At 51.3% G+C, this 13035-nt stretch overlaps 1 protein-coding gene across 1 annotated transcript in view; it reads right to left on the bottom strand.

Moving 5' to 3' along the window:
• LOC103676852 (myocardial zonula adherens protein) overlaps nucleotides 1-13035 on the bottom strand; it is an 85587-nt gene that overhangs the window by 40893 nt on the left and 31659 nt on the right. The window contains exons 6-10 of the mRNA XM_040620596.1: nucleotides 10799-10951; nucleotides 7285-7410; nucleotides 6145-6273; nucleotides 1861-1940; nucleotides 297-402 (exon numbers count right to left, since the gene is read on the bottom strand). Of these exons, the coding sequence (XP_040476530.1) occupies nucleotides 297-402; nucleotides 1861-1940; nucleotides 6145-6273; nucleotides 7285-7410; nucleotides 10799-10951 (594 nt within the window). The remainder of the gene's footprint in view (nucleotides 1-296; nucleotides 403-1860; nucleotides 1941-6144; nucleotides 6274-7284; nucleotides 7411-10798; nucleotides 10952-13035) is intronic.

Here is a 13035-nt window from a genome sequence, read left to right on the forward strand (position 1 = left end):
TGTAGGCAGCCCCTTGGGGAATCCCTGCCCTCTGAAAGCCAGCGAGCTTAGGAACTGTGCTTCCCAGCCTTTGTAACTGTAACCCTCTGATGTGATTAGAGGGATAATCACCGGTCCCGGGGCAGGGGTGGGGGGGGCAGGTGAGGAAATTTCCCTCTGGGCCATGAAGACAGTGGGCTGAGTACGTTCACTCGTGAGCCACAGAAAACTGAGCTGAGGGTCAGAGCTGGCTCTCGGGCTGACGTGTCCCCAGGACAGGCAGCCCTCCTGGCCCGCAGCCTCCCACAGGGGCTTACCTCCTCAACCATCTGCTTGACTTTCTTCTGTTGGCAATGCACCATGTCGTCGAGGTGCCGGATGCGTTCCCGGAGGCTGGCAGACGCCTCCTCCAGCCGCTGATACCTAACACAGAGCAGAGGGAGCCGTGAGGTCCTCAGCCAGAGCAGCGACAGTGGCCCCGAGAGCCACGGCTGGAGGGAGCACTGCCCAGAACAGGAAGGGCAACTCGGCCGGGCATTCCTCCTCCTCCTGAGTCTCCCGGGGGAGTCACTACCCGTCCACCACCCCCTGCAGGAGGGACACAGCGCGCTTCCCAGCTCCCACTGGCAAGGTTTACCTTCTCTAAGGACAGCAACTCTACTTTCCAGGGACTGAAACAGAATTGTGGGGGGCACCACTTACAGAATGAGGGGCTCTCTGTTCTGGAGTTAATACAATACTATACACTATACATTATACAAGCCAAATGCCTCGAATCGGAAAACAGAGGAGGGGAGTCTGGTACCACAACGTGCTGTCTGAAATCAAGGGGCCGAGGCCTGGGAAGTCTGCAGCTGTAGTTGTCTACACATCATTTACTTTGGGAAACTGGGAAATATGCTGAAAGGCCTTCTCTGCATCAAAACAGATGGGGTCACTTCCTAAGACACATCTTAGTTTTGTCTTAAAACAGCACAAACTATCCTCTGACTTTGCTCGGTTCGGTGAAACTAAAGTAACAGCAGACGACCTCTTCAGGGCTTTGGGGCCACGGCATGGAGCCGTGGACATAGGGTCTGGTGGTCTGCTTACCCCTCCCCTCTCTGTCAGGCTACGTTCACGTCTACACAAGACTGCAAAGTCCGAAGTTGCAGAGAGGAAGGAAAACGGACGTTTTCCAGCGCATACCACGTGGCAGGCAGCACGCCCCCCAGCTCCCTCTCAGTTAATGACCCAGTGCGACGGGCACTGCCCTCGTCACCCGAACCCCTTTCCCCCTTTAAAAAGAATTCTCAGTTTGCAGATAAGCAAGGAATGTCATCGAGGTTAAGTAACTGGCTCAAATTGCTCGAATCATCCCAACCTTGTTTTCCTTCACCAGAGGGCCATGCATAGCCTCTCTGCCCTCCGATTTCTAGAGGAGACCACGTACGGCGCCCTCATTTTCGATGCAGGGCTTTACATGCCCGTAGCCAGGGCACAAGGCCAGGTTTGAGTAAACAACGTTTGGAAACCAAAAAAGGCATTTTAAAATTAGTTTCCACCGCAATGGTATTAGTCACAGCTAATGAGTCTTCTCATCAACAAGGTGCGTCCTGTGCAGTTGAAGGTCATGGAGAACATTCATAGACTGAACTTTTGCACCCGAGACAGCCTGCCGTGTGTGTCTCTGCACTAAGAACCAGCCGTGGGCTGCAAGACGTGGCTCTGACTCCTAAGGAAACCGGCCCCGTAGTGGAGGCTCTCGGCCCGCTATTTTACACGTGTGAGTCTGCAATAGGGATGATTAAATGAAGGAAAATGCAAGGACCTGGCGAGGCCACAAAAACACAGCATGTCCACCGTCCAAGTCCATTACATGGTCAAGGGCGTTCGTCTTACCTTTCCTTGTCAGAGTCCATTATTTCCCCTGACATCTCTGTTTCGTGCTCCAGGAGCTGGAGTTGCAGCTGATGACGTTCCTGAAACAGACACCGGTATTCGAATCAGAGAGTCCCAAGCTGGACAGAGAATGTATACCGAGCAATTCCTGCCCTAGTGGGGTCAAGTCTGTACCCAGCAGGGTCTATGCAGTCCCCCACCACAGTCCAACCAAAGTTCAAAAATGCCACATCTCTTGGTGTGCATTTACAGACGTATTTATGATTTAGAGACAAATACCCTGGATAAAGCCATTCAAGGTTTCCTTTTACGGGGCGCCTGGGTGGCTCAGTCTGTTAAGTGTCCAACTCTTGGTTTCGGCTCAGGTCACGATCACAGGGTCATGACACTGAGCCCCATGTAAGGGGTCCACGCTCCGTGGGGAGTCTGCTTGAGGACTCGCTCTCTGCCTCTGCCCCTCCCCCTGCTTGTGCACACTCTTTCTAATAAAAATAAATAGATCTTTAATAAATAAATAAGTATTCCATCAACTTAGGTTCAGATATCTTGTGGGAATTTATAGCTCTAAAAAATGAAAAACCAGGGGCGCCTGGGTGGCACAGCGGTTAAGCATCTGCCTTCGGCTCAGGGCGTGATCCCGGCGATCTGGGATCGAGCCCCACATCAGGCTCTTCCTCTATGAGCCTGCTTCTTCCTCTCCCACTCCCCCTGCTTGTGTTCCCTCTCTCGCTGGCTGTCTCTATCCTGTCGAATAAATAAATAAAATCTTTAAAAAAAAAATAAAAAATAAATAAAAAATGAAAAACCATACCCTTAAGTCAATAGTGCAAAATTCTCCATTATTTGCTGCATCGTCAAGAAAAGGATCTCTGGAATTTGGGTAATATCCTATATACTAACCCAGATGGTGTTTACACGGGGAGGTTCACTTGTAAAAATGTATTGTGACTGTCAGAATAATGGGTGACCCCCCAGGGATGGGCTGCCTTACCCAGAAAAAGGAACTTTGCAGAGGGGATTAAGGTAAGGGTCTTAAAATGGGGGGATGACCCTGGATTATCCAGCTGGGCCCTTACTGGCAGGAGGAAGAAGGGCTGGAGCCAGAGAGAGAGAGAGAGAGAGACTGGAAAATGCTACAGGGCTGGCTTTGAAGCTGCCGGCTGGAGCCCTGAGTCAAGGAATGCAGGCAGCCTCTGGAAGTTAGAAAAGCCTAGCAAACGGACTCTCCTCTAGACCTTCCAGAAGGAACCCAGCCCTGCCGACACCTTGACTTTAGCACTTCTGATCTCCAGGACGATAAGATAATAAACTGGGGTTGTTTTAAGCCACGAACAGGGGGTTATTAGAGCAGCCGTAGGAAACTAGCACATAGATCAAGCTGTGCATAATGATATGTACCCTTTGCTGTATATATGCAAATTTAGAAGTTTACCCAGAAAAGGTAATATAAGAATATGGACCATTATTTCCTTGGACAAAGTGCAAAATATTGATAAAAGCGTAGCACCCATCGTAACCAAAATTGCTCTAGAAACACATTACAGACGTTGGTATTGTAGATTTCCTTCTGATGAAATTTATCAAATCCTGTTCACCATATTGGGAGATTATTTTACGTTAGACCCTAAGTACACCTGTGCCTCATCATTATTCTCAGAAATTCTCCCAACAAACTCGTACTGCCAAATTATTAAAAGCCAATCTTTGAAACTCTAACTCCCATAACTTCTGAAGCTACTGGCTGTGGTATCCCAAGGAACAGACCAAAGAGATGGGGGAACGGTCCGCCCTCGCAGAAAGAGTACATATTACATTGATGGATTTAGCATCCTAAAGGGAGACAACTTTTAGTGGGGATCTGTTTTTGTTCTTAAATCTCTCCAGCAAAAACACAGTCCAGGGCCCACCAGGGCAGGATGCTCCCCTGTCCTCGCAAGGCTCGCTGCTGGCTGGAAGTCCACAACAGCCCTGAAATGATAGTGACGGACTTTTCACAAGCAAGCACCCCCATGGCAGACGCCCAGAAAAGAAGCCATCATAGAGTAGGGCAAGCTCTCACTCACAGCACACTTTAAAAGTTCGCTTTTTCCCCCTAAATTGAAGTACGACGAATCTCAAACGTACACTACGCGATGATTTCTTACATCTGTATATGCCTGTCAAACCATCACCCAAGCAGAGACCATCACCTTTTCTACAGCAGGGTCCCTGGGAGATCACACTCCTTGAAAGATTTTTACTAATCAGGAAAAAAAAAAAAGAAAGAAAGAAAGAAAAAAGGTGTTTTGAAAATCCAAAAATAGGCACAAGCAGGATACGCACTGTTCATGAACACAGTTCATGCCTGAGGACACGCTGTTTACATGGCATGTGAGCGACATCTGGTCTCTCCTGCTCTGAAAGAGGGATCTCCGGGGGAGAAGGGGCAGTCAGCTGGAATACCTAATCCTAGTGGAATAAAGCAAGCCTATCTCTCGCCTAAATGGAAAAGAGGATTTGGAGAAAGGACAACCCATTTTCATTCACTACAGAAAAAGCCAACAGGACTTGGGGAACATCCCGTGTCCCATAAATGCTGGCAGGGAGGGCCGGCCTTCCCACCTCCCCGGCCTCCCGCCCATCGCCTCTCACACAGGCTCCACGTGGAAATCAGTGGGGGAAAACCCTACTTTCAGGATCCCAAGGGTACAAAGAAGATAAGCTAGGGGGAAAAAAGTCCAGCTAAAAAAAAAGCTGGCTCTGGGGGCAGACATGTACACAAGTCTGTAACAAAATAAAAATCAGAGCCCCACATTTTTGAGCCACAACTGTATGCCAGGCGCTGTGCTGGGCACCGTGTGTGGACTTCTCTCGTTCACTGCTCACAAAGCCTTAAGCAGAAGAATGATTACTATCAGCATGTTACAGAAGAGGAAACTCAGTTTGGAAGAGTCAATAACTGCCCACAGCTAGAGAAAGAGAGGCGAGATTCAAACCCTAGATCTATCTGATTCTAAAACCCGTATTTTAGCCAACTTCCTGCTCAAACCAGGCTGCCCGCCCCTTGGCACCTGCATGTGGCAGGAAAATCGGTCACCCACGGGGAGCATTTACAAAGGCAGTATCTTCTGCTGTTGCCGGGGCGAGGGAATGTGGGAGAAAGCTCACCTGAGTTCTAGAAAATGCCATCATTGCCCAATCCTCACTACTACCACCACCAACCGATCCTGATGTTAGTCTTAGGCATGCCGCTTTACCCTCTTCTCTTCAATAAAAGATACGATTCTGTTTCCCCAAGAGGAACGGTGACATTGTAACAGACTCTTCACTTCGCTCAAGTCCCTCCCAAACAAAGAGATTAACTAAAGTGGCAGCCCCACAAGGCCCAAAGCTCCAGAGCACAGAATTTCATGCCATTCCCGGCCTGCTTACACCTCGCCGCATCAGGGGACTGAAAGGGGCCTACGCTGCAGACGCCAGAGGTAAGGAGACCTCCCTCAGAATCACTGGAAGCCCAGGTGTCGACCTCGCGCACATTGTCATTCCCCCTGGCTCGCCCCCAGCCGGGGTCTCTGACGTCACAGTCTTGACAGGTGGCCACTGTCCTGCAGACCCACCTGCTGCTGAGAGCCCTTCTCCAGAAACCAGCCACGGCTTTGCCCCCAAACTACCACTCCTCCCCCAGAAGTCAGCCGTCACGTGCTGAAGGTCACCCTGCCTGTTTCTTCCTGTTTTTTTTCTCTTTCCTCTCTCCCACCCCTTCTTCCCGTTTTCCACGTTCTGCCTCATGTCCTGCTTCCTCCCTTGCTCTCCACTGGCTTCATCATCTCAGCCGAGCTCCTGCCTTCCCCAGCCCACCCCCACCCCACCCACGCCCACAGAAAACGTGGTGTCCTCCACTCGGCTGGCAGATGTGGGGTGTCCGAGAAAAGCCAACCGTTCAGACGCATGCCCAAGAAACAGCACACTCAGGGTACGGCTGGAACATTTAAACACGGCTTACTCAGCAGATGGAAGTTCGTGCTTGGGACCCCAGCAAAGCAGCGTGCGAAAACACTAACGTTTATAAATAATTATATATGGAATGCTTTTTAAAGCATCAAAATAGTTACCATAGGAAAAATCAGAACTTTGACCTCCTCCTACTTTATGTTGCAGCTTGGTCTTTCCTGTTTAAATCACAAATTGGAGGGATGGGCGGGATGAGTGCTGAAGGCACCTCACACCTTCAGACAGGCCTGCAGGGGCCGCGGAGAGGCGGGGGGTCTGGGCCGTGGGCGCTGGGCCCAGAGCAGTGTCTGTTACCTTTTCCATGCGCTCAATCAGCCTGTCCAGCTCCCCGATCCTCTGGTCCTTCTCCTCCAGGCTGATTTCCGCTGCTTCCATCTTTTTATTGGCTTCTTCAATCGCTTTCAGAAAACTCTTGGTTTCTTCCTGCAAAAGAAACACACTGTTCTCGGCACAGCCTTGGAGTCCCGAGGCTGCTAACTCGGGTCCAAACAGCGCCAGCCTTGCTAAACCATGATGTCTCTCTAAAAGCACACCCCTGGGGCCTAGGAGCGTCATGAACTCGGATCATGAACTCCCATGATTCTGGCTCACCTGGAAAGGAGGAAACATCGTGTGGATTTTTAATGCACCTGGTTCTTTTTTCTCTTTTTCCCCCCTGACTTCTTATGTCAAGAAAACAAGCCTGCGAATGTTATTTCTTCCTTGGCTGGATGCTCAAAGTGTCAGTGTATTTGCCAACAATACAAAGGGAAGGAGGGCCATATCTGGAATTGAATGCAGAATGCCTAGACCCTTCTCGCGTAATGCAAAGCCCCAACTCGGTCAACCATTTAGCACACTGACAGAGCCTTAAGAGCACACGATAAGGCAGCCACGGACTCCCCGTCTTCAAGGAACTTACACTCGCTCCTGGAGAAGCCAGGATGTGAGCGAGGTGTGCAGTCCCGCTCTAGTAACAGGAACAGAACGCCACAGCTGAGAGCAGAGGGTGTGGGCTTCCCAAACCCAGGGACCACTCCTCATGAAGGGCCAAGACTTCATGCATGGCGAGCGCGGCACTGTCAAGGCTTTGCAGGAGCTTAGGGAAGAGCAAGGGCAGGAGGGCATTTCAGGGAAACAGGAGCAAATGGAGGGAGAAGGGGGCACAGCGGCACGCAAGCCCGGGGCCAGCCGGGAGACTGGCAAGTGGCGAGTCTAGCCAGAGAAAGGGGTGCATTCAGAGGCAGAGACTAGGGGCTCTTCAAGGCAAGGAGGGGGATGAATACAGGGAGGGAGAAGTGGGGCAGTGAGTGAGTCAATGAATCAACACCTTGACCCCCACCCCCGTTAGAGTCTGCTGCCTCCCCTCCAAGCAGAACCCCTGCTGCCTCAGCCTCCCCCACAACAACGGACGAATGTTCTCTGGCACTTCTTCCGCAGCTGCGACATACACACCAAGAGAGCCTCCTTCTCGGCGCTGTGCTTCCGCTGCTCTTCCTGCAGCTTCTCTTCGTACTGGCTGTACAACTTCCGGGTCATCTCCCTCATCACCTCGGCGTTGGCCTCCTGGGAGGACTCCACCTACAAAGACACGCATGTCAGAGCTCCGGGGAACCAGCCCCTCTCACCGCGGGTGTGGGGCAGGTGGGCACGCAGCGGCGAACCCCGGATTCTGCTGCGGGGGACCGAAGCAGCAGGAGCCATCGGGAGGGGGACAGCGGGAAGGGGGGTGGGTGCGCGGATGGGTAGAAAAAGACAAAGTGGTACTTCACCCTGTGTTCTCAGGACGAAGACCCTCCATGTGAGTGAATTTTTCAAAAGACAGAAACGTACGTACATATTAGCCCTGTCCCCCAGTTCAGCCACTTTTAAACTGAATTTTCTTAGGGCACGCCCGGCTGTCTCAGTGGGTTAAGCTTCTGACTCAGTTTCGGCTCAGGTCATGATCTCAAGGTCATGAGATCGAGCCCCATGTCAGGCTCCACCCTGGGCGTGGAGCCTGCTTAAGATTTTCTTCCTCTCTCTCTCTCTCTCTCTCTCTGTCTCCTCCTCCCCCAACCCTCCCACCATCTCTAAAAAAAAAAAAATATGAATTCTCTCTAAAATGTGTCCACGTTTCACTATCTTCTTAATCCCTTTCTTTAAGGGCTTTTCCTGTCTAATGTCTTTTGATCCTGAAATTTTATTATCTTTTATTCTATCAATTTTAACAAACCCTTTTCCTCTGGATAAGATTTCCACACCCTAATTAACCTCAAAAGATGTGCTTTTTAAATTCTTGAGTATTCTGTTGTGGGCTGAAAAAAAGATCACTACGAGTAGGATAAGCAATACAATTTAAAAATTTAAAAAGGTTACCTGTTGAAGGAAGGAGTAAGAGACAAAAGGGGGTATTACAGGTGTCGTCTATTTCTGAATATACTGTTTTGTACATTTGACTGAGTTAAGTAAATCGTTTACCTGTTATAAAAAAAATTAAATTTAGGGGCGCCTGGGTGGCACAGCGGTTGAGCGTCTGCCTTCGGCTCAGGGTGTGATCCCGGCGTTATGGGATCGAGCCCCACATCAGGCTCCTCCGCTATGAGCCTGCTTCTTCCTCTCCCACTCCCCCTGCTTGTGTTCCCTCTCTCGCTGGCTGTATCTATCTCTGTTGAATAAATAAATAAAATCTTTAAAAAAAAATTAAATTTCAAGAAATTACCTACTAAGACTATTCAATGGGTAAAGAATAGTCTTTCCAACAAATGGTGCTGGGACAAATGGATAGCCCCATGTGAAAGAATGATGTCAGACACCTAACACACCATATCCAAAAATTAAGCCAAAGTGGATCAAAGATTTAAATGTAAAAGCCAGAACTATAAAACTCTTCCAACAAAACATAAGGTAAATCTTTATGACCTCTGGTGAGGCAATGGCTTCTCAGATAGGGTACCAAAAGCGCACGTGACAAAAGATACATAGAAAGATGTCGTTGGTGTTCAATATTCAAACTTCTGTGCTTCAAAGGATACCATCAAGAAAGTGAAAAAACCCAGCGAGTGGGAGAAAAGATCTGCAAATCACATATCTGGTAACCTGTATCCGGAATATATGAAGAATTTTTACAACTCAAAAATAAAATACCCAATTTTAAAATGGGTGAAGCTCTGACAGAGATCTTCTTTGGGAAGACATACAAATGACCTAGAAGCACAAGAAATATGGGCGACATCATCCGTTATGGGGGACACGAAACCAGAGACACACTTCACGCGCCCAGGACGACCACCAGCCATGAGGCAGCCACAAGCGCTGGTGAGGACGTGCGGAAATCAGAAACCTCACACCGCTGGTGGGAATGTAAAATGGTGCAGGCGTATTTCTAGACTACCTTCCTACTGTCTGGCTTTCTTTCCCCCCACCACGTGCATATATTAAAATTTTGTTATGTCAGGGAAGCGGGGAGGCCTCTGAAGGCAAGCTGCCCACGAGGAGCTGAAGCTGTCCCGTTAATTACACTGGCCAGCCGCACGCAGGAGACACTGAAGTTCCGCTCACGTAAGAAATCTGGAGCCAGCCTTTCCATACATTTGTGCCTTCCTAAACACTGCATCTAGAAACATTCCCGCCTGGGCTGGGGAACGCTCATCCGGGCACTCCTAGTGCCTGTGCGGGCCCAGCTCAGGAGAGGAGAAAAAGTCAGCAGTACTTTCTGGCTTTTCCAGCAACACACCCCTTTTTTCCAAACTCTTCTTCAGACATACAGTATATGAAATCATAAAGAGAGGAGCCCTGTCTGAAGTGAAACAAGGAGGAGCTGATCTACTCTCGAGCGATCTGGTCGGGGTGGTTGTGTCTGGCCAGCGGACTGTGCAGGCACAAACCCATGGGGCCATCACAGTGACGACACGGTGTAACATGGCAACCCCTCCCCCCGTGAGGCAGCCCCACAGGGAGGGGGGGACCACACATCCTGTTTGTCTCCCTAACCCAGTTCTTTTTTTAAAAAAGCTTTATTTACGTGAGAGAGAGAGAGAGAGAGGGGGGACATGCGAGCAGGGGGAAGGGCAGAGGGACAGAGAGAGAATCGTCAAGCAGACTCCCCGGTGAGCATGGAGCCGATGCAGGGCTTGAACCCACGACCCTGAGATCGTGACCCGAGCTAAAACCAAGAGCCAGACGCACAACTGACTCAGCCACCCAGGCGCCCCGCCCCAACTCCGTTCTCCATAGCACCACCCTCCAGTCCCAAAGGTATTCTGGTCTGAGCAACAGACTGGTGGGGACATTACCTCCGAGGCCCTCTCCTCTAGGACTGCCTAATGCTGTGCTGAACTCAGTCTGAAAACCACAGACCTCAGCATGAAATTCCTCCAGGAAATAATTTATTGAGCGCCTTTCTCTGAGCCACCCCTGGGTCTGCTCCCACCGGCGGGTGGGAGATCAATGCGCGCCTCACATTCTGGGAGGGGCCCTAACACCTCCAAGGCACGAGAAGCCCCGCTGAGGAACAGGCACAGCCTGGAGGACCAGAGGGACACTGCCCAGGTCCTTGGTCACCCACGGATCTTCTTCCCGCGTGCTCCCAAGCTCTTTATTCTCACCCCGCACACAAAGACCTTGAGACGTCAGAGAAAATCTGAACAGTGAAGCTTCTGACGTCCCAGACCTGTGGGCCCCACAGTGCCCTCTCAGTATGTGACAGCAGCGCCATGACGACGGCCTCGGCAGCCCTTGAGGCCACTGGGGCCGGGGCAGGAGGGCCCGCTGGGGGCATTCATGGGGCCCCCCAATCTGGACTGACAGCAGTAAACACAGAAACCCCCTCGGTGCCCTCAAGCCAGGCCCTGCAGAGCTGGCCAGAAAAATGTGGGCGACGCCAACTAGGAAAACAGAGGAAAGGAGAAGAATTACTGAAGATGGGAGGAGAGAGGAGAAAAGGGAAAGAAGAGAAGGGTCGGGGGGAATCCGCGCCCCCACACTTCACCTTCATTTTCAGCAGCTGGTTTTCAACCTGCGCCACCTCCAGCTGCCTCTGCCTCTCGCGCAGCTGGCCCACGGATGCCTCGTAGCTCCGCCGCAGGTCCTTCATCCGGTCCTTAATGTGGCTGTTTTCCAAAGTGACATCCACCAGGGTTTTCTACGGACACAAAAAGAAATCAAAACCAGATCCGGCGATGTGAGTACACACGGCCAGAGCCGTGCACAGGGACATCCCTTTGCCATTAACCACTGAGACGGAGGTCAGGCCCCGGCAGCTGCAGGCCGCGACGCTGCTGTTCGAGGGGCTGAGGGTCCCCCACCACCGCGGTCAAGAGGTCTGCGGCTCTGCGGCGGGGTGGCCAGCGAGCCTCCCCTCGAGCACCCCCCAGCCTCTGCCCACCCCCGGCTGCCACTGCTTATGATGGACGGAAACAGACGAATATGGAGTCTTTCCAAGGAAAAGTGTTCACGATGCATCATTTCACATGGAGAAAAATGGGTTTTGACAATAGTAAGGATAGAACAAATCCCATTTTGAGAAGACAGATGTACAAGCAGCTGTTCAAATGCGTTTATGCAGAGAAAATTGTTTTGAAGCCTAGGATGAATCTCACCCAAATCCCAAATACTAGGGGGTCTCCAGGCGGTAGGCTTAGGGAGGGTATTTATTTCCTTCTCTGTTTTCTGTATCCTTCACGCTCCCACAACAAAATCAGAGAACAGAACGTGTTTTGAAGAACGGGGATATTGCCCTGTCTCCCTACAGGGCTGCCGCCGCGGTCCCTGTGAACTGCCGGCGAGCACGGGCACAGCACAGCGAGGCGCTGGGGGCGCCCCCAAGTGCGTCACCGTCCCCTCTCAGGCAGAGAAGGGTGGCGATGAGGGGACACCAGGGAGCGGAGTGTGGGGACTCAGACAAGTGCCCGACAAGCGTCAAAAGCCTGTTGACTACTGCTCCAGGCCACCCACCGGAACAAGAACGATTGGATGCTGGTGTCATTAAAGCTCTGGTTCCACTTGGCTAACCCCCGTACAGAGAACGGCCTCCACAACCTGGGATTCTCACCGCCGGGGACTGGGTCATGGCCACCATCTACCCGCTCCCCAGGCTGTGTTCAGCTTTCGGTCAGATGTGGAAACTCTGGTGTTGGACCCATTGTCTAACACCTTTGTCCTCTTTGTGGGTGATAAGTCCCTGAAGCTTACCTGAGTCCTTAGCCACCCCTCTGGATAAAAAGCCTCTCGCTCCTAAACCTCCTTGAATCAGGAGAAAGGATTTTTGATGGAGGCACATCGATATGAAAGAAACTACAGAAGCCACATGGAAGCAGAGAATGAGAAAATAATTTGAGCTGCAAGGGGCTTTAAAACCACCTGGCCCCACCACCCACTCTCCAAGGCCCACGGGCTTTACAGGTCCAACGCTTGTGCTCATGAGCCTACATCTGGACCCAGAGACCAGGGTTCTGGTCCTGGCTCTGCTACTAGCTAGACCTTGTTCAAGGCATTTCTCTCGGCCGACCTCGGCTTGTTTATCCATAAAACAAGAGGACTGGAGATCATCTCAGCACTTCCTTTCCGTTCTGACATTCTGTGACATCAAACCAAGAGTCTGGTCTCATGGTCAATACTAATGAAAATGGGCCAGTCTGGGCAATGGGAGAGGTCAGGGCCTTGCAGAAATAAGAAGCCAACTATCTTCAGACGCACTTGAATTTCCTGTCTGTGATATGGTGCCTTTCCTTCCTCCTTTTTCTCCTTCTCCTCCTTCTTTTTAACAATAATTTTTAATCATTTCATGATAAAGCTCCTTGGTCCGCCCCGGGCCAAGAGGCTGGACCATAACTAGGAACCAGACAGGGTACCTGGGTCACGGCTGACCCTGTTCTAACAGCTGACCTCACGGCCTGGGGAGCCAGCAGGATGGCAGATCAGAAGTACGGCAGGGAAGAAAAACCAGAAAGTCAGTACCCGCGCCAACCAGGTCTGAACTCAGGTGAGGCGCGGCACCTCCCAGGTGAGAGAAGGAAAGGGAGCTCTGCCAATCCCCCTTGATGGCAGAAGGAAGGGAAAGCCCAGGCTACCCAGAGCAGGGCCAGGCCTGAAGCCAGGGGAAAACGGGCATGCACTAAGAAGGACAAGGAAAAGGGTGGGGCTCCGAGACCCCCCCAGAAATGGCCTCCCAGACAAATCCAAAGATGACGCCCACCTGGGCCCACTGTTGCGCCCAACCCCGTGGTT

This window comes from Ursus maritimus, unplaced genomic scaffold (assembly GCF_017311325.1).
Source record: "Ursus maritimus isolate PB19 unplaced genomic scaffold, ASM1731132v1 scaffold_35, whole genome shotgun sequence".
In the NCBI taxonomy this organism is placed as follows: domain Eukaryota; kingdom Metazoa; phylum Chordata; class Mammalia; order Carnivora; family Ursidae; genus Ursus; species Ursus maritimus.